Source organism: Exophiala spinifera (assembly GCF_000836115.1).
Source record: "Exophiala spinifera strain CBS 89968 unplaced genomic scaffold supercont1.8, whole genome shotgun sequence".
Lineage (NCBI taxonomy): Eukaryota > Fungi > Ascomycota > Eurotiomycetes > Chaetothyriales > Herpotrichiellaceae > Exophiala > Exophiala spinifera.
In genome coordinates this window covers 2,645,172-2,671,506 of record NW_015622520.1, presented here as the reverse complement: position 1 = coordinate 2,671,506, position 26,335 = coordinate 2,645,172, and the positions used below count along the sequence as shown (strand labels likewise).

Genomic DNA, 26,335 nt, shown 5'->3' with positions numbered 1-26,335 from the left:
CCCCTAATTTCTTCGACGTCGAAATGTTGGCTCGCCGACACGTCGGTTCATCTTGCGATTGGTTATGCCGATTATGCTATGACCGTGACCGTGACCGTGACCGATTTTTTGGGGAGGGGGGGAATGCTTATGAGATTGACCGCCCGAGGAGCTCGTTGTATGTATATCGTGCTACGTTACGTGTTTACGTGATACGTATGTGTATCTCGGGCATTGGACATCCCACTCAGTCGGGCCCCAGGCCGAGGAACTCATCCTATCTGGGTTCCGCTTTGACGACGAACGCGAAAAGGAGCTGGGCAGGGAGAGACTGATGTAACTCGGTGTTCCCCTGGACCTTTTTCCTTTCAACGTGGACCGTGCCGTCTGAGACCCCCGGGGGAAGAGAGGGCATCTACGTACACCTGTTGTCCCGTTGAGGTGGGCAGGTGGGTGGGTGATGAGTCCAGGGTCAAACACCGAGGAAAAAAGGAGTTCGAATGTACATATGTACGGTCGTGTGTCTCGGCAGACGCTTACTGACTCGTGCGTGGTGAGCTCAAGTCGACTGTCATATGCGGAAAGAAAGAAAAACGCTTCATCTAGCAAGGCAAGGGTATGTCGCTGAACTAACTGCCTGAGAAGTAGGTAAACCTGATTCAGCTTACTTGCCCCCTTATTTCTCACGAATTCGTCCACCCGACCGCCCGTCCGTAAATATGATGTGGACTCCGAAGACCGCATTACCGACCAGTAAGTAGGTACTGTAGACAACCGCACAACAAGGAATCCAAGCCAACCAGTTTCTGCTGCCTCCGTGCAAGGAGAATCAAATATGACCATCCGAGCGACGTGCCTGGTGTTCTATTGACCGACCAACCAGGTGAGATCATTGTTCAGATGACAGTAGTAAGGTCAAGTCGAGGTTCAACTTTCACGCCAATTTTCCACCCAGCTGGTCGTGCCCGCCAAAAGAAACGAAACTCGGATCACTGTCCGGTGTCGACCACCGCCTGACGATCGGTTTCAGCCCGAATCAGGTGCTCGGGTATTCTGTATATTCATCACCCTGCCCTCCATTTGCCGGCCGAACGAGGCAACAGATCCAGTAGACGAGGTAGCAGTCCCATCAGACAAGGGGCGGGAGCTCCGTAAGAACGAGGGCAGTTGGCAGTTTTCTGCTCCATAAAACACGACTCGTGTCTCTCCCCCAAAACCAATGAACGCCCAGAGCCAAAGACTCAGAAAGTGTGGTGTCAGTAATTACCTAGATGATCTCATTAACTAGTCTCAATCCCTGAGCCATCCTCCCAATGCCGTCTTGTCGACCCGCAGCCTCATCTGCTGCAATGTTCACCATCTCTGGAATCCCGAAGGTGTCGGCGGTTTTCCGTGCAAGCGTCACCCACTGCCAACCGCCCTGCTGCGTCCGCACCATGCCGATGCGCTTGGTGTCATCGCTGGGTTCCGGGTCTCGGTGCTCCTCGAACAGGTCCTGGACGTTCCTGACGGCTCGTTCGTGCTGTTTTTTCGGCTCGAAGAACCCGGCCGCGAGACCGTGGATCGTGAGACGTTCTTTGGCCTCCTGAGACTGGGATGGATTCGCCAGGAAGACTGCTAGCAGGGCCAGGCCCAGAGCAAACGCGGCATACACTGCCTTGAGGGCGATCAGGGTGTACAACGGCACCAACGGAACGCGCGTTGCAAGGTAGCTGTTAGTCCTATTTGACTCGCGTTCATTCGCCACTGCGACAGAGAAGCCAGAGGTCAAGCCAATAGCGGCACGGGAGAAATAGCTGGAGTACAAAGCGGTCAAGTTCTGTGGATCTGTTTGATACGCCGCCAAAGCCGCAGCGTCTTGAAGCGAGAGGTGAGCGAGTGCCGTGTACGTGGAAAATGGAGCGCTCAAGGCTGCACCGTAGTACCCGGATTTGAGCGCTTTGATCTCAATGGAAGCCACAGTCCCGTTGACCCAGTAATACTCGGCGTCGTAGATCGAGGTTGAGCAGTCCAGAATGTACACTGCGTCGCCCGTGTCGTCATATTGGTAATAACGGCCATTGCGCATGGCAGAGAACCCATCTGATGCGTGTGTGTTCATCGGTGGAAAGCCCTTTGACCAGGTCAGGAAGTAGATTGGGTTTTTCACGGCAAACAGGTCCGTGGTATTGTCCCCGAAGCCGACTGGTTGATTCCACTCTGTGTCGTTGAAGAACTGAATACCCACCATTGCCATGTCGGAAGGGGAGGTCACGGCGCTGGGAGCAAAACCAACTGCTCCCGAATATGAAAACGACGGTGCGTTGTACGAGCCGCAGGTAAAGCCGGGCCCAAGGTCGGGCCGCACAGTGCAGTTTGGAGTCACCATTTGACACTGAGTCGAAACGGCAACGGCTGTCGCGCTGAAGTCAAGCTTCGCATTGCCATCGACATCGCCCAGGAAGAAATAACTGGCCCCATTGAGTGTGGTATTCAACACTGTTGTATTTTTAGAACGAAACATCAGAGTTTGCGCCGCTTGTTGGGCGTTTTTCACGCCTTCCCGCTCTTGACCCGAAGAAGCATTCCAGGTCGAGATGCTGCACGGATACGCACATGTCGCCTGAGCATTGGAAGGACAGCTATGTTGCTGCCATGATTCCGAAATGCAGTCAGAGATTAGACTTCTCCCAAAGGAGTGTGAAGTATTGGCACTGGGAGTAACAAGTGCAATGTTCAGGGCGGTGGTTGTGGCGCCGAACCAGCTGTCGATCGCACCAATCGCGAAGCTAGAGTATAAAGGTCAGAAGAAAGGATACCAGCAAGCAAAACTTCTTGGGCCAACTCACGTCATCACAACAATGAATGATAGGCTCCAAAATGCAATCGGAAGGGGTTGCACAAGGTGCTCGTCATGGTGCATTCGATACTTGATAGTGTCGATGAGTGGTTGAGTGCCACCTCCATTCAGCAGTCCGATTAGGATCGATACTTGATGCGGGCTCGGCAGTTTCTTCGAATTGTTCTGGGTCGTCCAGATAAAATGGTGGCCGGCGAAGAAAGCTACCAGGGCCATCGAGGTTCCGGTCACGAAAGGTAGAATCTTTGCCGACCAGGAAGCGATCATGTGCAGTACTGCCGGGTTGGTCCATTCGTTGTGATGCAGATAATACGCCTTGCTACCGCCAGAGCTCTGGAAACTTTGGATACCCTTGAGAGCGTCTAGTGCTTCGTTGCCCGTCGTCGCCTGGTCACTCGTCGGCACAAAGACGAGGCTATCCTTGATCCGATGGCTGAGAATGGGTTTCAAGAGCATGCAGGTCACAATCATAATTGGAATGCACGGAGCACACGCACCCCAGACCAACGAAGTCATAGCCCCTTTCATGAAGGCCTTTTGTGCTTTCGGCGAGATTGGAGAGCGCAGAAGGCTATCCGTATCATTGGATGTTGCGGGAGTTGTGGGACTCTTCTCTGGTAGAAGAGGAAGTCTTGACGGAGATTCCAGGGTAGATTCCATTTTGCTGGGTGTCCGATGTAGAACCCTTCGATAGCAACATAAGAAGCCCAAGGCAGAGGTTGATGGGTTACGGAGGACGAGGGCAAGTGCAGTGTTTTATTCTGGAGCTGCGAGAGACCGATGCAGCAGCCATGCTTCTCGACTGCGGCGGGCTCGTGACGGACATGTTTGCCGGCCAGAAGCTGAAAAGTAGCCATGCAAAAGATGAAGTCCTGCAGTATGCACCAAGACGACCATTGAAAGCGATGTGGTGTGAAGGAGGGGGAACTCGTGAAATCATTGGCGAACCCCGACCTCTCTTCGACTCAGCTTGCGGTCGATGGCGGCTCTGGGCATCAGAACTTCTTCGATTTGGTTGTGGCTGGCGCAAAAGACACTTCCACTTCCAGCGCCCTCGACTGTCCAAGATTGTCATCCCAGTAGCTGCTACAAGGGTGCTGCCTCTTTCGGGCTTGGGCCAGGTCGGAAAACCCATCCCGCGTACAGGATGCGTATGCAGCTGCTCGTAACGAGGGTGGGGGCAAGTTCTGCGTATCTGCCATTGCCTTGTCAAAAGCTGAAGCCTCGATCCAAGCTCTGTTCCAGGAAGATGACCCGTCTGTCAATTGCGTCTGCTGGTGTCGATTCTGGAATCGATTCCTGCGCCTTGGAATTACAGCCTGGGACGACGACAACCTCGCGAGGCGGGCGAGGTCGTTGGAAGTCTCCTCCTGGCTAGTCGCCGCCGGATGTAGGCGACGCGGTCTGGGCTGATAAGCACAAGCTTGGCAAAGCTTAATAACATGGAACTGAACATTGTGAGGCTTGATTCAGCCTCAGCTGAGAAATGCGAGAACGAAAAGGAAATGCTCCCACACCCACCCCGCCTAGTTCATGCATCGGTCCTTCATTGCCTTTGTCGTACTTACAAGACAAGAGTACCAGGGTACTTATCTCGAAGGAAGCTCCTTAGCGTCAGCAGGCCGCCTCACCTTTCCTCAAGACCTCATTGGCTTCAATATGCCATTCAGAGCCTCAACAATACGGCCTGGCAGCCCGACGGCTCCGGCACGCTAAAATCAAGCTGGGAGACCACGAGAGAAAGTGTGAAGTCGCTTAAGCCGGATTGTGTGGAGACACGAGAGGCGTTAGCACCTGCTTCAAACAGAATCAGCACACTGCTAAGAGGCGGTGAGATTTACATACGGGTGCTACTTGGCGCTGCGGCTGTCCATTCTCGTTCCAGGTAAATACAGACCATCAAATTCTGGATTCAGTCTTCAACACCCACAGTCCGTATAGCTCCTTGCTTCTACCTCTTGCCTTTAATTCTCGCGACACTTTCTACTGCAGCACAATGGATTCCAGCGCCGAAGAACCTCCAAGATACCATGTCAGTCAGATGGAGAGTGACGAGAAAGCACTCTCCGTGTTGAATCCAAGCCCTGGGGACCCTGGAAAGTGGCAAGCTACAGTAGAGACCGTAACCAAGAGCGTCGTTTCCATACACTTTTCGCGCCCCCGGCCGTTCGATACCTATTCGTCGACGTCCAGTCAGGCCACAGGCTTCGTGGTCGATGCAGAGAAGGGATATATTTTGACCAACCGGCATGTTGTGGGCCCAGGTCCTTTCACGGGATATTGTGTTTTTGTCAATCACGAGGAGGTAAGCTCCTTACTCACAGCTTTCACGTGCAACGACAGTCAGTAAACTGGTCCTGCAGTGCGACGTCCATCCTATCTATCGTGATCCTGTTCATGATTTTGGTTTTCTACAATTCGACCCTCGGGCTATCAAATACATGAGGCTCAAAGCACTGCAGTTGAATCCGGTGTCGGCGCGTGTTGGAGTCGAAATCAGGATCATCGGGAACGACGCTGGCGAGAAACTCAGTATTCACTCTGGTTTTATTAGCCGATTAGACCGCAATGCGCCGGATTATGGATTCGGTTATAACGACTTTAATACACATTACATTCAAGCAGCGGCAGCAACTACCGGGGGTAGCTCCGGGAGCCCTGTGATCGACAACAACGGGCATGCTATTGCTCTTCAAGCGGGTGGTCGGACGGATAAGGCTACCACGGACTTTTTCTTGCCTTTAGATCGACCTCTTCGAACCCTGGACTGTTTACAACAAGGAAAACCTATAACCCGAGGAACCATCCAGACGCAGTGGACATGGAAGGCATTCGATCATTGCAGAAGACTAGGTCTCACATCCGAATGGGAATCTATCGTTCGTACAAAATTTCCCCATGAAAATAGTATACTTGTGGCAGAAACTGTGTTGCCAGAAGGTCCAGCGGATGGTAAAGTTCAGGTGGGTGATCTACTGCTGAAGGTTAACGAGCAGCTGTTGACATCTTTCGTCACCCTTGACGCTATCCTCGACTCAAGCGTGGGCAGTACGGTAAACCTGCTATTGCAGCGCGGGGGAGAGGACCATCAGGTTACCCTAATGGTGCAAGACCTGACTAAAATTACCCCAGATCGATTTGTGGCTGTTGCTGGAGGGGTCTTTCATAGTCTTTCCTACCAACACGCGCGACTATGTTGTATTCCCTGTAAGGGGCTGTATGTCTCTGAAGCTAAGGGGTCATTTGGAGGGATCTCCAACCTCACTGGATCGATCATCGATACAGTAGATCACAAACGTACGCCAGATTTGGAAGTATTTATCGAGGTTATGAAAGAAATCCCGGAAAGGTCACGAATTATCATCTCCTACCGCTCTCTGCGCGATCTTGACACCCAAAGGACAGACAGCATCCAGGTTGATCAAGAGTGGGATCCGGACTTGACACTGGCCATTCGTAATGACAAAACGGGCATTTGGGACTTCAATCTCATTGGCAAGTTACCACCAGCCCTCGCACCGGTAGCCAGATCCGCAAACTTTGTCCAGATCGACGGCTTGTCTGCCCCTGCCGGAGATATCATCAGGTCATTCGTCAAAGTCTCATGCTCAATGCCAATCGATATTGATGGGTTCCCTCACAGTCGAAGGAGTGGATTTGGCCTCGTGATAGATCAAGGCTTTGTGATCGTATCTAGGGCAATCGTGCCGCACAGCCTCTGCGGGACTACGATAATTGTGGCAGACTCGGTTCAAGTAGAGGGCGAAGTCTACTTTGTCGATCCGATTAGGAACTACACCGTGGTCCGATACGATCCGAAACTGGTGCAAGCGCCGGTCAAGGCAGCAAAACTATCGACTGAGATGATCAAGCAAGGAAGTGACGCTATCTTCGTTGGGTTTAATCAAGACGACCTTACATTTTCCAAAACCACGGTTTCAGAGCTTGCAAATCTCTGGATCCCCAAGAACGTTTCCGGGCCAAGGTATCGTGCCACGAACGTCCAAGGCATCTATGTCAGCACGACTGGGGCATCCAATTGTCCATTTGGAGTCATTATCGATACTGATGGCGTGGTGCAATCATTGTGGCTGAACTACATGGGAGATAAGAACAATGAGTATAATTTCGGCCTAGCTACGAGCATGATCACCCCCATGCTTGATCAGATTATGGCTGGGAGCATTCCTAAGCCCCGAATTCTCGACATAGAGACAGTGGCACTTTCAATGAATGAATGCCGAACTGCAAGCGTCTCCGAGGAATGGATCACGAAAGTTTCTGAAGTCAGTCCGTTGCGACATCAACTCTTCAGGGTCTTTAAGGTAGGGGCCAGCACAGAGGATCGCCCCACTGACGGGCAATCGCTCAGGGAAGGAGACATTATCCTAACTTTGAACGATCGGATAATAACACGACCACACGACCTGGATATAGTACACGACAATAAATGGCTCGAAGCCCTGGTCGTACGGGAAGGTAAGGAAAAGCTATTCAGAGTGCTCACCATACCCGCGGATGAAGTGGAGACCACACATACCGTTGCATTCTGCGGCACCGTTTTACAAAAGCCCCATCACGCAGTCAGGCAGCAAGTTCGTAAACTCCATTCCCAGGTTTATGTCAGCGCTTGCTGGCCAGGTTCTCCCGCAGAGCAATATGGGTTACTTCCCACTACGTTCATAACAGAGGTGAACGGTGTGAAGACGCCTTGTCTAGCAGCGTTTATGCAAGAGGCTAGCAAGATCAAAGACAACACGAGCTTCCAGCTGAGGGTAGTCACACTGAAAAGTATACCACAAGTCGTCACGATGAAGAAAAACAGTCACTACGTAAGCCCTTTGACCTCCTCCCATGAAATTGAAACATCTAAAACATGGACAGTTCCCAACGTTCGAGTACGTAAAAGCAGCGGACGGATGGAAGAAAATTCATATTGAAGATTGTGCGTGACACTCTGACAGAATCTCTGTTCCTTGACAGAAGCATCGACCCTTCAGTTGATTCCTTTTTGCAAGAGACCACCAATCAGTCACACCAGGCTGTACGACTTTTCTTATCCTTATTGTAGAGACACCGGTTAACGCTCAGGCAACGCTCAGGCAACGCTCAGGCAACGCTCAGGCAACGCTCAGGCAACGCTCAGGCAACGCTCAGGCAACGCTCAATGATGCTCAGCCAGATGCTCAGCCAGATGCTCATTTGGAGGCTTAGTAAAAGCTTCAGGTAAAAGAAAATGCACAGCTAAAAGCGGCCTTCGCTCACCATCTAGCATCAAACCGTATGTGACAGTTGTGTTTCTTTTTCTCGAGTAATCTAGGTAGCCGGCATCTTTATTCTGGGTCCTTGTGCCTTATACTTACCCCGGTATGCTTTCTAAGGGATAAACCCACTCCGCGAGCGAAAGTGGCTGAGCCACTCACTGAGTTTCCCCTGAGCCGAGTGGAGGGAGCCTAATCTGGCTCCTTCACCTGACTACCTAATCTACGGGTAAGGTTTTGATATTGGATGTCCCTCTTGCTGTACTACTAACAACGACATCAGATACGCAGCGACAACGCGCCAATCCTCCACCCGCGTTCGCAGCGGCAGTCTCGCAAATTCAGCGTTGTCTGAATATCCGAGGATGCACAACATGATAGATCTTACTGCAGACTGGGCCAGGGACCGCACCTCTCGGTCGCTGCAACACCACCCACATACCAAGATCAAGAAACTGGCAATCGTAAAGCGAGCCGCTAAACTTGGTTTTGAACGGAAACCTAGGTCTTACTCTTCCACTTTGTTCGACCGGAGTCCTCTCATAGAGAAGCCGGGCAACAACAGAACACCTACAGCAAGATTGTGCGAGACCGATGGTGCCATCAATGGAACAAAATCAAATTCGAGGAAAGAGGCTCTTGATGAGTACAAATCTAAAGTAGAGATGTCTCCGGCTGCAATGCCTTCGAGTCCTACATTCTCAGAGGCCTACTCACTGGAATCTGAAGCAGGGAGTGATGATGATCAGAGCTCAAGCATTGTTAAAGCTAAACGATCATCCCACGCGATTTCAGTCTCATGACAAGTCTTACCCCTTTTGAGAGTCGCGCTCTAGGCTTTGATATCCCTAACAGGCTTAGCCACGCCTGCTTGCATGCCATCGTGCAAACATCAACTGCGATTTGGATATACCTTGCGGCCAGTGTCGCCGCCGAGGAATCTGTCAGTAGTATCTGGACACAGCATGGATTTAATTGCTAAGTACCTATAGTATGCCAGCCCAGAGAGCAAGACAACTCGGCGAACATCAATCCTGCGAATCCTAGTCACATATGCCCCTTTGACGATATGCGGTCCGTTCAAGATTTCGGTTTCGATGCAAGAATTATAGACGTTTCAAACTGTCCACCGCATCAAGAAGGGAGGGAAAAGATTATCGACCAGACCAACAAACGCCCACTCCATGCTGTTTCAAAGAGGACCTCTTGCAAGAAGACTAGCCTCCATTCCACGGTGTCCAAGGACTGCAGCAAGCCCAAAGACATACGTCGCGAACAACATCTGTCAGCGATATTGAGCTGCTTGAAAGGACCGCCATGCACAATTGCCCCAGTCTACGGGACAAACCCTGCAGGGGATAGAAATTATCGCGCTCGTGTCGCGCCACCAGCGACCTTTTAATCCAGTTTCAGGAGGTTCGACTCGAATCTCGTAAGACATCAAATTTATCGAAAGCAACGGCGGCAGCAATCTTGACGTGGTAGACGGGCACTTAATGCAACCCGGCCTGTTGCGACCACCGCCAGCTCAGGGTGAGTGTTGTGATGATACTCCATGTACAATTGTCTAGAGCACTCCAGCAGACTTTACACATGTAGCTTCTTGTGTGTGATCCAACGAGGACCTTCCCCTCTTCATGTTTGGCAGCAGGCAGTCACTTACGGAAGGGAAGTACATTTTGCATGAGCTTTGCTTGTTCCTTCTAGAATTTTGCAAGGCATGCACCTAGTATAAAGAGCAGGCATGAAAGGAGTGTAAATGCCTGATGCTCGGCAAGTGTTTGTAGGATCTGCTCAATGCACTTGAAAGACAATGCTACCCATCGTGCAAAAATATTGTATCTCTGCATTAGGTCATCAGCAATGAATTCCCATACTCATCAGGGATATATGCTAAGAATTTTGGGGTGGCGCTGCAGCATATCTGAGTTTGAGCCTAGATGGAGTCCAAGCCCTACTTTATTAGAATACTCATCCTAGACACAGGACTGCCACCATGGGAAAATTTAAACATTCCGCAGTATTGTCCTCCGTACCGCTCTCATGAGCTTGAACGTCTGGCGAGAGAGAACGCAGACTGCTTCGCAAAGATAGCAGATTGATCTATATTGTCTGAAAGACTGGTGACAGACGTCGTTGACGTGCAACAACTTGCGCCCAACACCTTGACCGTACTTCCGTGACCATTTGCTGGAACTGATTGTGAATGTGAAAATATGAGGCTAAAACTGCGGACACAGCAATTGACATGTACTTGTGAGATGCAGGTGAAGGCGAAGCACAGCCTCATTTGTCGCATGGCACAATTCTCCTGAAGACTTTAAGCCTAAAGGCAAGTGTCACATTCACCAGGCCACAATTTCTACGAGCTTAGAATGTGTTCCTGTCAGTCCACATTAAACCAACAAGTTCCTCAACAGTATTGTTTTCCTTCTACACAGGCAGATAAAGCCAGATAAAGCCATTGTGCAACTGAAGTTGGCAAGGGAGGCCAGAAACCGAAGGGGAGATTTCCGGAAGAACGTGGCCCTCACCGTGACGCCGGAAAGATGAGACGAGTCATTTCGAGCTGTCCGAAAAAAAAAAACCATTTCTACGTATCAGGCAGCAGCGTACAGGCAGAGGTCGGCCATGCTCAGTAGAGGCGTATCTGAAACAGATGGCCTGGCTGAGAGGTAGGTTTAGCCGATTGCAGGGGGGCCTAATCTGGCCCTGGGGAAGCTAGATTGTCGCTCCCTCATACACCATTGAGCTACATACTCAGCGGCTGCTCACAAGGCCCAGCCAAAAGGCTCAGTCAACGCTCAGGCTAAAGCGGCCTTCGCTCACCCTCTGGGATCAAATCGTGTATGGCAACTAGGTTTTTCGTTCTCGAGTAATTTAGGTACTCTTCTGCAAAACGACGACTGTTGAGGATGTTTGGTCAGTGGAGCCCTGGCTCAGCCCTCTCGGATTCGATGGGGCCTACAATCGCTACGGCGTCTAAAATGCCCACAGCAAACCGCCAGGGCTGGGAACAGACAGAACTATGGTATGTAGGCCTGCCTGACCGAGATGTCTGTCTGATGTTGCTGTGTACATGGAGGAAGTCAGTCTTGCGAGGCTTCACAAAATCCGGGCGTCACACAGCACAATGCTCAGGAATGCTGAACTCCATACAGGTTCAATAAAATCTTGCCTCTTCAATCCTGGCACTATGGCAACGACCTAACCCAGAGTCATTCCTCACCTCCCACCGGTAAACTCTGCCTTGTATGCTTGGACACCGCCCTTTGACAACTCTCGCAGTGCAACAGTCGCATACTGACTTGAGCCAAGCTGAAACTTGAGCACTGCCGCAACTTTCGACGGTCGACCATCGCTGTTTGCGTCGTCACTTTTGTCTTTCGGCCCACCCCCCGCAGAGCCATTCTTTTCACCCTGGGCCTGTCTGCTCTTCAATCGATCCATATCCGTTTCAACGAACTGTGCATCATCATCGGCATACTGGTGAACCTTCACATCAAAGTCCTCGCCGATCCGAGCCACAATCTTCCGATAGCTACCACTCAGACTGAAATCTCTCTGCTTGCGACGCATGTTGTGTGGATCAAGGCCTCCACCTGCCTCGCTCGCCATGAACGTCTTGTACCACTCACCGCTCGCATTCGCCGGATACACCACATCGAAGCCCGGCAGGGGAAGCACGACATCAAAGATGGTATAGCTCCCACTGGCCGCCTCTTCTGCAGTGAGTGCTTTGGCACGCTCAAACACGTCGTTCGGATCGGATGCCCTGTCCTCGCCGGATGGTTGAATAATGACTTCACCATCTGCGTCGACAGCCTGTTCAGGCTCTTTCTGGACTTCCTTCTCGGTATGTTCATGCACGAGGACAAGGTCGCCTTCAACCACGGCGCCACCGAACAATTTCCAGCGCTCACCCACGGCCAAGTTCCAGATCAACGACTGATACGCGTGGACGTACATCAATCGCAGGTTTCGCTGGATCGACAGCAGTGCACCCATGTAGTCCTTGGAATTCCTGCCCAGGTGTCTGATGAGCGCAATCTCTGCAGAGAACTTGCGGGGAATGCTATCGAGTGCAGCCCCTACCCTGCCGGTTTTCTGCCATAAGTCGATCCCAACGGCTCGCGCGCGATCGTCTTGACCGACCATCACCCCCGTGGGCAAGGACTGAGAATCCTGCAAAGCTGTAGGCGAGAAATCGAGAATAGCCTCACATGCCCCCTTGAAATCTCCTTGCAGGATCTTGACACCGACCACATCCGTTCTCTGAGCAAACGTACCGAATCTCTGAAGCCCGTAGTAGTTGAGAAACCCTTTTTCTCGGAGCTGCTGCAGGGCACCTGACAGGTGCGCCTGCGCAAGGGATGCCTTTTCTTCCACAGAATCAGTCTCCGAATCGATGACGCCGCAGTCGCGCAAGGTAATCACGAATTCATTCCCACTGAGGTCACCAAGTTCCAGACCCTGCTTCTGATATTTGAAGTCACCGACGGCAGAGTATCGCAAACATCTGTTGAGTGATGCGAGGCGGTCCGCATCGACACGATACGCACTGACGCGTTGTACTGTCACGGCTCGTCGGTCTTTGGTGCCTGCAAATTGAAAAGTCTTGTTCGTCGTCTTGAGCTGCTTTGTCATGAACGATATGACCTCGAGCGTATCCTTGTTCTCTTTGTAGAGCGTGAAATGAACGTATTCGCCTCCTCGATCCAGCCAACCTAGCTTCCCTGGGCGACCATCCTTCTTCTGGTGTGCTTGGCGCCCATCTCGACCGTTATTGTTAATCGCCGCGGCGGTGAGGACCAGAATACCGTCCTTATCAGTTGAGGAGTCGATCTTCCTATTGAATATGCGTCGGATGTCCTGATGGATCTGTGACCGTACTGACCTATCGGTCGTGAACTCGGTGCGTACTGTGGGATGTTCCTTGGGCTTCTTGTTGGGCGACTGTACAATGGAGTCGTAAAGAGATATCAACTCAACAACAACTTCCTCGTTGAAGTAATTGACGAGTTTGGCGCGGTCATCTTCAGAAACCTCTTGCTTTGTCTCCTGAACCTCATTCTTGACGGCTTCGTTACTTTGGCTTTCTCGCTCGACCGGTTTCACAGCCGGTTCTAAGACAGTCTCACTTTTCACCGGTTCTTGAATAGACTTGTCTGAATTGCCTTGTGCCGTAGATGAACCATTAGAAGCACGATCGGGCCTCGCCGCCGTATTCTGGAGATGCAAGACTGTTCCGTCCGGGAGGATTTCGTTGACGAGAAAGTCGGTATATCTTTTCTTCAAAACGCCCCGAAAAACACTTTTAGAAGACTCAACATAGGTAGTGATACCCACCTGAAGCTCTTTCGCAATTTCATCCGCGAGAAGAGTGTCCGACAATTTCGATTCCGAGACTGTATGCAGATCTTCCTGGCTCAGACCTGCGTCTTGGTCGGCTTCAAGCCTCGGGCGCTTCTGCGGGCGTTCATCCGAAGCTGGTTCACTCATGACCAAGTAATCTCTCTGTCCAACTGAAGCGCGAGTCGTGAATCTACTCAGCGAGGAAGTAGTATGTACTCCGTCCATGTACGACCCTCGAAAAAAATCAATATACGCCAAGATGAAACAGTCTAGTCCTATTGTGGCTTAGGGTAATAATTCAAAAGTGTCGACAGCCTCGATCACTCTGACTCTGACTCTGATTCTGCCTGAGCTTTCGATCATTGCAATGCAGAGTGATCCAGGGATACTCCGTGTGATGCGATTCCATTGACATTGAAGTGTACAGCACGACACGAACATTTCCTCGCCGTCGGACTCTACAGCAACTGTCCACGTCTTGACTCTTACAATTGCCCAGCTATTCAATCAATGTCCTCTGTTAAGACATGTTTCAGTCTGCCTCGCTCATCTCTTCGTCGTCAGATGGCTGAATGTTTCCACAACCCCTCTTCAATGTCAATCGGATTTTGGGACGGCCGCGCACGCCACTCGAGTCGGCATCGACGTCTTCGACATCGGTCGCATCTTCCTTGTACCTAGCTTTGCCTTCGGAGCCCTTTTCTACCACAAACCAAGGTTTCACGTATCCCTCAAACTCACTCTCAAGAATTTGAAGCGTCTCTTCCCAAACCACCCCAAATGCTCCGCTGTTGAATTTGACACTCCAGATTTCTCCAGGCTTCTCATCATCCGGACATTCCTCACTTATTTGCTCATCGGAATCTGGAAGGCCTTGTGCCTCTAGTTGCGCTCGGAGGTCTTCCAACGCATAACCAGTATTCTTTAGGATGCGCTCGGGTGGATCTTTTCCTGGATTGTTCGCGGCCATGAATGCTTTCCCGTATCCAACACTTGTGAAGAGACATGCAACCCATAAACGTTTTCCTGATATGGCACCCTTCGATTTCACGGGTCTTGCTGGTTTCGAATCATCTTGATTCTTTTGAACGTTCGGAGAATAATCTTCTTCCTGCGGGGGGATCAAGAGGCATGTTCCGAGGATGTCATAGGGCTTCTCAACTTGGCTGCAGTGGGAGCGGTATACGTTGTAGGCTTGTGGCAACTGGACAATATGTCAGGATGCATTTAGTTCTCAAGGTAATTCCCTACCGCTCTTTTCAGATGAGCTGCTACTCCATAGCCCCATATACCCTGACAATTAACCGCGTCTGTGGGAAACGTCAGCTCATGGATTCGCCTGTTCGGGCATATTGACCTACGAACAATGACTGCTCGATCTGGAGCGTCAAGAATGTCACAGCCAACCTCCTGAATATTGAATCTAGGCGAGCAGCCCAAACCACTATCGCCACTATCGCTTGAGTTTTCCATGTCCGTGTCCATGTCTGTTTCTGGTGATTTCGCACGTGAAGGGGGGACCCAGAGGTCATCGTCGTTCGTGCTGGGATATTGGATGCGGTCCTGACCGTTGATCACTTGCTTCATGGTGTACTCGTCCTTGGCCAGGCTTGGATCATCCTCGAGAGTCTTGATGAAATGCGGGAGCAGCAGCCGGTACGCTTCATCAATCTCTTCCTGCTGTCTCTTTGCTATCTCTTTGGATTTGTTGACTTTTTGTGAGCTCCAGTATGAAGTCAACTGGAGATACCGCTGGTCGAGGTCATCGAATGTCGCGTTTGGGGCCAATCCAAGGACTGCGCAGGCTTTCGCAACGCCGTTGTCTGTCATATTGCGTTTTCAGGATGAGATAGTATGAGTCGATCAATGTGTTCAGAGGATACGAAACTAAGAGATTGAGAGACTGGTACCTAGCAAATTGAAACCATGATATGTGATGTTTGTTGCAGACAGGGAAGGCAGACTCCTTAGTGAAGGCGGAGTGAAGTAACAACGGGTCATGGAAGGCAGCAGTATTTTAGCAGTGAGGTGTTTTCATTGTCTTGTACTGGGAGACCGTTGTACTTTCATAGCTCATTCTACCGTATACCAAAATCTTGTAACATGAATCCCTATACCAAACTGGCCTCATGTAGTTAGGCCGACTATGCCTCCCAGCTTGCATGGATGTTCTCGATCAATGCGATGTAGTGACGATGATTATCTTTATCGAATACTCATCTCTTGAAAAAAGCAAGAATGCTCTGCCTCCTTTTCACGCGTTTTCTTCCTAGACCGCTAGCTTCCGTCGACTTCGACTCTCCTAGGTGGACTGTATTGTATTGCTGCCGCGAAGGAGTGGTAGACCTCAAGGAGGGAATGCTAGACTTGATTCTTTCTGTGAGAGCTGGACCAGTCGACTTCTTGCTTCTTCTGCTTTGTCTACTGACCGCTGTGAAACGACCATCTTCCTCGGGTGGCTGCCTTTCAAGTTGTTCGATTTCTTGTAGCGCAGTCATCCCATTGGTGGCCAGATTCTCCTCTGTGACTGCCTGGAATTGCACAACTCCTCGACCCTGTGGAATTTGCAAGGTATCGAGTATGAAGTCTTGAAGGAGACGAGTGCTTCTTTTGTTCTTGGTGGCCGCAATCTCGGAAGGAAGAGCAGTGATCATGAGATGGTATGCCGGCTCTGAGTTTCCTCCGAGCAGCATGGAGACATCAGTCGTCATCAGAACCATTATGCAAGACTCTGGGCGCTGGTAGATCTCGGAAAGCCTAAATGAGAGGTCTATCAAGAATTCTTTCTCCGAGTCTAGCTGCACAGTGTCAGCGGGTTCCGATAGACAGCACTGCATATGAGAAAACCTACAGAGTAGTTCAGCCTGATTTCGGCTAGAACCACCGAGTCCTTGAGTATACGCTCTTTTGCGGTGTTGTTGGGCTCACGATAGGCAAATGCGCCTTCGAAATACTGACTTTTCTTCTTCGAGAGGTGCAACCTCTGCCACGAGCTTTCGAGACTTGCCATATCCGGCCATTGACCATCTGTACCTTTCGTCAAGATTCCGAACTGATTTGAGCGAGTCGTTTCCGGTGGAGTTGATTGGGCGCGTTCTCGGGGTAGGAGTCTCTTTGGTGGAGGGGAAAGCGTTCTCTTGAGTCGAAAGAGAGTGCCAGCATCCGGTTGTCCTGTGGGAGGGGTGGGAAAGACGTTCTCAACCGTCATTGCATTGATCTGGTTGGACGATGCTGGTGTGGATGTCATTGGAAAATTAATGACACATTCCGTGCCGAAGACAGGAAGGGAGGAAGGGAGTCTGAAGATCAGGCCGGTTTTCAAAGAAAATACAGTCTCCCTGAGAAATTGGAGGGGACAACAATGTAAGATGTTGGTCAGTAACAAATGAGCCAACTGCAATTGCCGCAGCTTCAATCCAAAAAGCAAAGAGAAAGATGTCGAGCTTGATCCGACGGCGAGAGTGACAACGTATCACAATAGTGAGTGAGAGACCAGCAAGCAGTGAGAGCAAACGAGAGGCAGAGTTGCAGTCACCCGCAAATTCGCAGGCTCGCAGCCGTAGCAGGTGCAGCAGGTGAATATGCAGGGAGCCGTTGCGCCTGCATTACTTCTTATCCAAGACCTTGTAACATTCTGGCATCAGCATCTGGACTGCTTGACGTGTCCTTCGATTATTCTGAATTCATTCCGCGATCTCGGAGAAAGTCCAGACTTCTTCAAGCTGTGTACGACAAGGTGTATAAATCACGGTCCAAAATCAGTTGCCGTGGCTACTCCCTCCCAGTCCTTCAGGTTTGCTGAGACCTGGTCCAGTTTCGCCTTGACAGCATCGTGACCATCCTTTCCGATAACCAGTCGGAGGGGAATACCCTTGTTCCACTTGTCCAGCAGGACATCCACAATAACTCTTGCACCTTTGGCGGGATCTCCAGGCTGATTTCCGTCGACCATGCTAATGATATTCTCCAATTGCCGACTCGCTGTAGCATCATAGTCTCTGATTCTGATCTCGCCTTGTTTGGATTTCTCGATTTTGTCTGCCTGCAGCAAGCCGCTCCGATATGCGCCTGGCTCTATGCAGCACACTTTGATACCAAGCTCAGCAACCTCAGCGGCCAAGGCCTCGCTCAGTTGACTCAACGCCGCTTTGCTCCCCATGTATGCGCCCATCGTCGGGCCCCCTTGCCATGCGACAGTGCTGCTTATGTTGACAATACAACCCGATCTTCGTTCTCGCATTTGAGGCAGGACGCTTTTTATGACCTTGATCACGCCGAAAACATTGGTCTGGAATTGAGCTTCTATTTTGTCCAGATTCATCTCTTCAATCGTTCCAGTCTGGTTGAAACCCGCGTTGTTGATCAAGAAACCAATGCCACCGTAGATTTTGTTTGCTTCCTCTATAGTGTCTCGAATTTGGTGGAAAGGAGATGTCACATCGAGGGCAAGCACAGAGGCCCCTTTCTCCTTCAGAGCGCCTAGCACAGGTGACGAGCGGTTACGTCCAGTCGCAATCACTTTTTGACCCCGAGTGAGAAGTTCTTCTGCAAGGGCTGTGCCGAACCCCTGAGGGGACGAGCAGCCGGTGATGAGCCAAACTTTCGAAGCCATAACAACCTGGCGAGCTAAAGGATTGGTTCTAGATGGTTAGTTACATCGTACACTCTTCCCCTACCTATTATGTCAAGCTCGACGGTTATAAGTTGAGTGAGGAAGGCATTCTGAGGACGCCAAGAAACGGGCGAATGACGCTCCGATTTTGGAGTATTGCCATTAGCTCTCGACCGATGGACGGTCGAAAAAGAGCCAATACCTCGATCTTCTCGGTCGAGTTACACAAAGAATCATTTCAATGTCAAGAAGTGGACAAATGATGCTCCGATTTGCACCATTACCATCGGATTAGGCCGTGATGGCCGAAAGAGAAAGCCGAGACCCCTCTCGATCATGTCGCGTGCCATAGAAAATATGCTGTGGTGAATCTGTTCACTCATGTGTTGTTCGTGCTCGGAGCAGAATCAGTCCATGAACAAGGGAGTGACTCGGCCGACTCGTCCCGCAGAACATCACCTCTTTTCCCTGCAGTGCTAGGGGTGGATCTGTAGGAGGATACAGAGGACATTGGCTATTGGTTAAACGGCTTCGCAAGTGATCTCCCGGCTTGCAGAGGATAGCTAACTCGTCCGACGGACATACCTGCGAGTAAGTATATATCAAATGGCGTTTTGAGGCGTGAATCTCATCAGAGTCGATTTTATGCTCAGGTTGCAGAATCTCTTTACTCTTACCTGAGACCAATTTCAGGGTCACGGCCCATGGCTTGATGCCACTGGCCCCGATTTGAGTATGGATAACATTGCTCTCTGGAGGTGGTCTACTCGACAAGGAGGGTGCTATCGAGAAGCAGTTACGGGCTGATGGTGCCATCGGAGGCACAGGAACTCCGAGTCGAGTTGTAGAGCACAGCTCCTCTACTGTTTTGCAGGCTCAAGCAGCAGCTGCTCAGATGTAAGACGACAAAAAGCGTGAGTTTGACATGTTGATGCTTGTGCAACTGATATCGGCGTCGAGTGTTCTTTGACAAGGATGATCTTGTCTGTATACAACTCAAAGCTGATGGAGCAATTGGGAGCATCGCCGAGGCGAATTTGATGGATTGTGATCCCTCCTGAGGTTCGTCTGCCATGCGGAATCTTTGTCCTGACTTTCACCTTGAGTATATTAGAAAAGGGGAGGCCCGTTCGCGTCGGACGGTGCCATCAGCAAGGACCCGAGCCCAATGGTGCGGTAAAGGGTACAATTCAACCAAACATGGGTTCAGGCAAAAGTCGTTCGGCCCTTGAGAGTCAATCAATTCTGATATGAAGTCACACTTACACTGTATCAAACGCAATAGGGGAGAGAATAGCTGCATTTGACTCTCGTGTATCGCGGGCAGATCCGTAAAAGCCACTTCAGATTCACTTCGACTGCCATGTCCTCCGAGGCATAGGCGATCTAGTAGCCCATTCTGGTCTTACATGCTCTGTCACTTGAAGACCCGATATCAATCATATAAGCCCTTGTGCTGCCAGCAAAAAAATAATGTTTTTCGAGGAGCAAAACTCTAACCTCAAGGCCAATCACACGCTGGGTGATTGACGTTGAGGTCGAGGGAAATCCCAGAGATGGGATTTTTCTCGAGAAGTCGTCAGGTTACTCCGTCAGCTAGGTCATTCACGCGGAGAAGCCATGTTCGCTGGGAACACCTCGCCCTATGCAGGGGTCCTTAGTGTCAGGGTATCGCCTCTAGGATTCACGGCTAGTCCAAGTAAACTGCCTCATGTCTGGTGAAATCCCCTTACGCCATCTATCCGCGGTGGATCAGGTGACACGGGTAGCCACGAGGAATTGTTGGAAGGATTTGACTCTTTCAAAAACATAATCCTTGAATATTCAAGCTCTGGCACCTGGAGGCCTCATTGGTCGCTGGCGTTGGGGGGCTCTTCAGTGAGTGAAGCAAAGTGGTTCTAGGCAGCAGAAACATGGTACGCGTTGAGGACCGAAGCTTTAATTGTCGCGTTCACGGCAGTATGGCCATATCGCACGCTTCTCGGCCGCAACCAAGCCTAAGAGCGGTGGCTATAGCCTTCCTGTCACGTAGGTAGCGGGTATTACGCACTTGAGTGTTGGTGTTACGCACGCATTCTCATTCGACAACCGCCTATTTTCGGCACAGGTTAGGCGCGCCTAACTTAATTTCTGTTCAGGCCTCATTTGTACCGATTAGCGGTGTAGAGACAATCACAACACAATCACAGAAACTGTCTGCGCTCGCGTACTCATTCGCGCAGCCCATTGTACCTGAGGTTGATGTCATTCCGGAAGCCAGGACGAGAATTACTTATGTATGGGTTGGCGGAAGCTCCCCACCACTGGTGTTTACGACAACAGGCATTGTAGGTAGTAGAGGAGAGATTTATTAATGCCCACCGTGCTTGCGTCAGAGCAACCTTATCTGGCAGGGCTCGCGTATCGCTCCGGTTTAGGAATCTGGAGATGCTGCCCTAGACTCATTCCGGTTCGCGGGGGCAGTCTAAGTCCGGTCGGCTGCTAACTCAGATATTGCTTTATAAACCCTGTCGAGAGTCCCTCGGAATCTCGCAGGTCTTGTCTGTAGGGTTTGGGCAGATTCTTTACCTACTACGCCTGTTGCAGAAGATCCGCACACCAACGAGAGAGCGCCGAAGGTCACCAGTTGTGAATACGCAATACGAGTATAACTTCCACACAATTCCTGCTGGCCAGACACGGCATCCAGAGACTCGTCTTAAGGTCACGGGCATCGATGATCAGAATCGAGAGGGTCCTCGAACCCCGAAATAAGCATGGCACGCCAGATTGCTGAGGAAGATGCTATTCCGAGAGGTTGGCGTACCACCAAGCCAGGAAGCATCATCTGGGTCTTGTTCAGTGTAACCAGAATCCTCCTAGGATCAGTCTTCCTCGTCTTCTTCTACATTCCGAGTTCTCGGCGTCCAAATACACACTGGACCCGCGGTCAGGCCCTCCGAACCTGGGTCATGAGGGCGGTGTTTGGTGTTATCACCGACATAGGCTGGATGCAGTCGATAAGCTTGGAGCCTGGCAAGCTCGGCCGACGATGGGTGGTCATGGAGCCGGCCTCGGCGGAATTATACCAGGGCCCGCTATCCCACAATTTGGTGAAACCACAGAGAATCGGTGCGGTTTGGTATCCTGAGCCGCCTGGCACTGTCGACGAGGGAGGGTCCCAGGGCATCGTGGCGTTGTACTTTCACGGCGGATCCTTCATGTGGATGACGGGTCGTCCGGATGACAGTAAGTTTGGGGCGGATCTTCTGAATGCGCACTTGGGCCCCGGGGGACGTTCGTTATGGGTGCAATACAGACTCTCGGGCGACAAAAATGACCCGGCGCCGTGGCCAGGGCCGTTCCAGGATGCCCTGACATCGTACCTGTATCTCGTCAACGAGTTACACATTGCTCCGCACCGCATTGTGGTGGGAGGGGACTCTTCGGGTGGCACTCTGGCTATCGGCCTCGTACGCTACCTCGTAGAGCTAGGCCACGTTACCCCCAAGGCGTGCCTATTGTTTTCACCCTCGGTCGATACCACGTTCGAAGCCGACTCGCAGGCGGTCGACGGCCACCGGAACCAAAAGACCGACTATTTTGACGGACGCATGACCGCCTGGGGCTACCGGGTCTTTGCGCCTCCCCCCCTGCTTCTTGATGGACCTTATCTATCCCCGAGCCTGCATCCGTTTGCGACCCAGACGCCGCTCTTCGTGCAGTCAGGAGGTGCTGAAGTCATCCTCGACACCAATTTCGAATTCGTCGAGAGGTTTAGGCGCGTACCTGGGAACAAGGTCACCCATTGGGTGCTTCCGTACGCGCCCCATGATGTCTTCTTGACCGGTCCGCTTCTAGGGTGGACGAAAGGGGCTGAGAGCATCGGGGATGCTCTGGATGCTTTCTTTGCGCAGTTGTAGTGTCTTTTTGAATGATGGATGCCAATAATCCATGTCCCACTTGAGTCGATGGGCTCACTCAATTCCGCAGGTGAGCACGAGATAAACATACTACCTCATGATCGAGTAGTTAGGAGCTGTGCGGAACTGTCATGCTCCTGGCTCACGGTCTGTCCCATTCTCTTCTGCCTATCGAAGTCCAGCAGGCCTAGTCATCCAGCGCCAAGCTGGCAGTGTTGGCTCCTGTGGATAACCTAGAAACCTAACTTTGAGACATCGGGGTGATGTATCAACACCCCGAATCGTCCACCGGAGAAACCTAGAACGGGATGGCCCTCGACTCTATGTATCTCGGGACCGTGTATCCCCGGTGGTGGATGTCTGCAATAAGGCAATTGACTCGGAGTGGAAGTATCCTATGCTATCTTGGAAGAAATGAAATAACCTCTGTAGAGTAGCTTCTGCTAGCCATGCCCGAGACGTGGTGGAATGGGACATGTAATTGGCGATGAGGTAGCTTGGACGTTCCTCTGCTTCGGGAGTTGCTTTGGCGGCTTCGGACTTGATTGGAGGGGACTGCATCATTATGAGAACTCTTTATCAGCTCGTTTTCGAGGAACGAGGTGTAGTAGAGTCAATATACATCACCGTATTGATTCGAACCACCTGCGGTAAACAATGGTAATGTCAGCCAATCTCTACTACTCAGATGCGTTCTTCACATCGACCAGCTGACTGGAGGCTACAGTCAGCTGTAGACTATATACAGTATGAGCTACAACTCGAGGGCGTCGAAAAAAGTGAGACTCTACTATATCTGTTAGAAGGAGCAGAACATCCTGAATCAACAGGCGCAAAGCGAGCTACAAGTCATTCGTGAGAGAAATGTTGAGCCTGCCAAATTCGAGGATCTCGTCAATATTTTTGAACGCATAAAGTGTCTTTTCTGTCTGCTGGCCGAAAATATTGACGAGTATTTGAGCTCACTCGTTGAATGCGTGTTCTGAATGACGAGATTCCACTGCGGACACTCTCTCGGGCGCTCGTAAAACTATAGGGCTACCTCTACAAGAATGAATACAGAACTTAGACAAACGACTAATCTGTGGTCAGAGACTTATCCCCGAGTCCATTAATCGGACCGCGCCATATGATTACGTAACAAATCCCGACACGTGAGAGCGCGTTTCACTATATTCTCGCGCACCGCGTTTTCCGCAGCCCGTCTCGAATTGCGTTGTGAGCGTTGTAGAAGCTGGGAATGTTGACCATCAGCCTCCTGAAGCATGTTTTCGAAGCCTTTTAAGCCTCTGACTATCCGGATGCCCGTTGTCGTCGATGCAGCCAATGATTTACCTACCCCTGCTCCAAAACGCCAGAAATTGAGCTCATCGGTATCGAAGACTCCCATCCGCGAGCGAGAGTCGTCTTCCTCCAATATCAGACAAGACCAAGAACGAGAACAAGCAAGAGCGGGCGATCGAGTGGCTCTCAAAACAATAAGGAACCTTCCAAGTGCGGTGGGCTCGTCAGAACAAGCCTCGGGGGATGCTGTGATCTACTATTCAGTCCTTTGGTTTGCAAATCCATTGTCCTTGCTCATGTTCACTGGCTAACTACGGCTATCAGGCGTATTCCAACGAACAAAAAGAACAAAACTTGGACGGATGATGGAGTTTTGGCTGTTGATCAAGGTTATGGAAGCCTCTACAACAATACTGGACGAGCCATTGGCCGGGCTGCGCTTCCCGCAGTTGTCACACCAGGACTCAACCTCTCCATTGGTGGCAAAGAGGTCGAGATCGAGTCTCAGATCACGAAGCTTGATTACCTTGCTGTTGTCAATCCCAAAACCAATTCTGATAAGCCGAAGGACAAACGTATGTCTCAATGCACTCCCGCACAACCGATTCCGCCAAAACCAACCCTGAAAGACCAAATGAGAATGCAAATACGCAAAGACAAGGAATTCAGCGCTACACAGAATTTCCGCTACACGTCGCAGACTGCAGCATTCAAACAGCCTCTCAAGGAGACAACCACAATGCCTCAAGGGCCATCCGAAGCACCCACGCCGCGACATGATCCTTCAACAGCTGGTGCTATAGTCTTTAAACGTCCGAAGACTGTCCCGCCTGGTAGACAGATCGTAGACGTCGTTCTTGACCCTCTTCTGGGTAAGAGATTACTACCCCACCAGCCAGCGGCTATCACGTTTCTTTACGAATGTGTTATGGGCCTACGAGACTTTGACGGTCAGGGCTGCATTCTTGCAGATGCTATGGGTTTGGGAAAGACCCTAACGACGATATCTCTGCTCTGGACATTGCTACGGCAAAACCCTATCTACAGAGCCCCTCCGGTAGTGAGAAAAGCACTGATCGTCTGTCCAGTATCTCTCATCCGTAACTGGAAAAGAGAGTTTAAGAAATGGCTTGGCCCTGATAGACTAGGCGTCCTTGAGTTCGAAGATCAAAAAACCCGGCTGAGTAATTTCGATGGCAGGGTTTTCCAGGTCATGATCATTGGGTATGAGAGGCTGCGTACGGTGGCTGATGACTTGAACAAGGGTCATCCCATTGACATCGTTATATGTGACGAAGGTCATCGACTGAAGACAATGAAGAACAAAAGCGCTCAGGCAATAGAGTCATTGAATACGAAAAAGCGAATAATTCTCTCAGGCACGCCAATCCAGAATGACATGAGCGAATTCTTTGCAATGGTCAACTTCGTGAACAATGGTTGTCTTGGTTCGCAGAAAGGCTTCATCCGAGATTTTGAGAAGCCCATTATGAAGAGCAGACAGCCTGACGCAAGCGAAGAAGATATTGAGCGTGGAGAGATGGCGAGCGACGAGTTGAACCGCGCTACCTCTTCCTTCATCCTCCGCAGGACAGCTGACATCCTTGCCGATTTCCTGCCCCCAAAGACCGAATATGTGCTTTTCTGCAAGCCAACACAAGCTCAAGCAAAGATATATCGCCATGTGCTACAGTCGCCGATGTTTCATACTGCTCTCCGCAGCAATGAAACTGCGTTTCAGCTCATCACTATCCTTAAAAAATTATGCAATAGCCCTGCACTCATGGACCCAAAGTGCGGAATTGACGATTCGACGCGCTCGTCTTCGCTCACAGCGTTGAACGAAATGCTTCCCGGTGGCCTTTCGAAGCTGTACCAGAATCATCTCTCCTGCAAGATCAGACTCCTCGACCAGCTTTTGCAGCAGATAAGGCACACGACAGATGAAAAGGTGGTTGTGATTTCGAACTACACCTCCACACTCAACCTCATTGAGCAATTGCTTAAGAACTCCGACTTGTCTTTCCTCCGTCTGGATGGTTCAGTGGCTGCCACCAAACGACAAGGTCTCGTGGATCGATTTAACAACTCCAAAAGTTCACAGGTTTTTGCGTTCTTGTTGAGTGCTAAGGCAGGTGGCATGGGTATCAATTTACCTGGGGCCAGTCGACTCGTACTTTTCGACGTAGACTGGAATCCCGCCATAGATGAGCAAGCCGTTGCGCGAATACATCGACAGGGTCAGCAACGTCCTTGTAAGATCTACCGGTTCCTCATTAAAGGAGGTCTGGAAGAGAGGATCTGGCAACGGCAAGTTGTCAAGAAGGCGTTGGCTGACAGCATTATGCAAGGGGGCTCAGCTTCGTCCAGCACCAACCTCGAAGGCAAACAAAAAGGGAAAGGCCAAACGGCCATGTTCAGCCAAGAAGAATTAAAAGACCTCTTCCGCTTAGACGAGGGCGAAGGACTTCGCACCCATGACTTGATTGGTTGCGGTTGCAAGGGCGAAGGGACCAAAGACCCCCCCGGAACCATGTCTGCTGAAGTCCTCGAATCGAATGATGAGATAAAGAACGATGGCGACGAAGAGCTACGCGAGATGTCAGAACTTCTAAAGAGGCCAAATGTGCCGTCAGATCGGACCGGGCGCACTCCTATCGCTTCCGAAACCGAACTCGAAGCTGAAAGGGACGAGTTGCTGAAGTACACTCACGTTGACACTTCGATCTTTTCTCGCTCAGATGCCGACGGTGACTTGTTGGAACGCATATTGACGGTGGTTGATGATGACTGCCTAGAGCACGTTCTTCGTCTCGACCAGGACATGACTGGCGGAGGAAGCATATCGTACATTTTCACGCAGACCACGGGCGGCGGACAAGCTTTATGAACCGGTTGTACAACTGTTTGTAAAATAGACTAGCCCCTTTTTTTGTTACGACGTTTCCTCGAAGAATCATCCAAAGCATTCTTCCAAACCGGTAAAAGTCTTTTCAGAAAGCTAGTCCGATAATGTCTGAACGCCATGTCCGTCTCATGAGATACAGATATACGATTCGAGGACCAAGTGCAGTTAAAGAACAGATACACATTACGACGTCTT

The 26,335-nt window shown here is 50.8% G+C and overlaps 9 protein-coding genes across 9 annotated transcripts; 4 read left to right on the top strand and 5 right to left on the bottom strand.

Annotated features, from left to right (window-relative positions):
* Positions 1–1,246: 1,246 nt before the first annotated feature.
* Positions 1,247–3,478, bottom strand: PV08_11032 (uncharacterized protein; the record flags this gene model as incomplete). Its single annotated transcript, XM_016385344.1, has 2 exons — positions 1,247–2,747; positions 2,808–3,478. 2 exons carry the CDS (start codon positions 3,476–3,478, stop codon positions 1,247–1,249), a joined length of 2,172 nt encoding a protein of 723 aa, XP_016231946.1.
* Positions 3,479–4,814: 1,336 nt separating this feature from the next.
* Positions 4,815–8,032, top strand: PV08_11031 (uncharacterized protein; the record flags this gene model as incomplete). Its single annotated transcript, XM_016385343.1, has 4 exons — positions 4,815–5,123; positions 5,182–7,650; positions 7,703–7,763; positions 7,860–8,032. The coding sequence occupies 4 exons, from the start codon at positions 4,815–4,817 to the stop codon at positions 8,030–8,032; spliced, it is 3,012 nt and encodes a 1,003-aa protein (XP_016231945.1).
* Positions 8,033–8,453: 421 nt separating this feature from the next.
* On the top strand, positions 8,454–8,882 carry PV08_11030 (uncharacterized protein; the record flags this gene model as incomplete). Its single annotated transcript, XM_016385342.1, has 1 exon — positions 8,454–8,882. One exon carries the CDS (start codon positions 8,454–8,456, stop codon positions 8,880–8,882), a length of 429 nt encoding a protein of 142 aa, XP_016231944.1.
* A 2,422-nt stretch (positions 8,883–11,304) lies between these two features.
* On the bottom strand, positions 11,305–13,581 carry PV08_11029 (uncharacterized protein; the record flags this gene model as incomplete). The annotated part of the gene is made up of 1 exon (XM_016385341.1): positions 11,305–13,581. One exon carries the CDS (start codon positions 13,579–13,581, stop codon positions 11,305–11,307), a length of 2,277 nt encoding a protein of 758 aa, XP_016231943.1.
* A 385-nt stretch (positions 13,582–13,966) lies between these two features.
* On the bottom strand, positions 13,967–15,264 carry PV08_11028 (uncharacterized protein; the record flags this gene model as incomplete). Its single annotated transcript, XM_016385340.1, has 3 exons — positions 13,967–14,638; positions 14,686–14,744; positions 14,796–15,264. The coding sequence occupies 3 exons, from the start codon at positions 15,262–15,264 to the stop codon at positions 13,967–13,969; spliced, it is 1,200 nt and encodes a 399-aa protein (XP_016231942.1).
* A 386-nt stretch (positions 15,265–15,650) lies between these two features.
* Positions 15,651–16,681, bottom strand: PV08_11027 (uncharacterized protein; the record flags this gene model as incomplete). The annotated part of the gene is made up of 2 exons (XM_016385339.1): positions 15,651–16,232; positions 16,286–16,681. The coding sequence occupies 2 exons, from the start codon at positions 16,679–16,681 to the stop codon at positions 15,651–15,653; spliced, it is 978 nt and encodes a 325-aa protein (XP_016231941.1).
* A 498-nt stretch (positions 16,682–17,179) lies between these two features.
* On the bottom strand, positions 17,180–18,046 carry PV08_11026 (uncharacterized protein; the record flags this gene model as incomplete). Its single annotated transcript, XM_016385338.1, has 1 exon — positions 17,180–18,046. One exon carries the CDS (start codon positions 18,044–18,046, stop codon positions 17,180–17,182), a length of 867 nt encoding a protein of 288 aa, XP_016231940.1.
* A 2,756-nt stretch (positions 18,047–20,802) lies between these two features.
* Positions 20,803–21,948, top strand: PV08_11025 (uncharacterized protein; the record flags this gene model as incomplete). The annotated part of the gene is made up of 1 exon (XM_016385337.1): positions 20,803–21,948. The coding sequence occupies one exon, from the start codon at positions 20,803–20,805 to the stop codon at positions 21,946–21,948; it is 1,146 nt and encodes a 381-aa protein (XP_016231939.1).
* Positions 21,949–23,249: 1,301 nt separating this feature from the next.
* On the top strand, positions 23,250–26,122 carry PV08_11024 (uncharacterized protein; the record flags this gene model as incomplete). The annotated part of the gene is made up of 2 exons (XM_016385336.1): positions 23,250–23,503; positions 23,557–26,122. 2 exons carry the CDS (start codon positions 23,250–23,252, stop codon positions 26,120–26,122), a joined length of 2,820 nt encoding a protein of 939 aa, XP_016231938.1.
* Between the last annotated feature and the right edge of the window lie 213 nt (positions 26,123–26,335).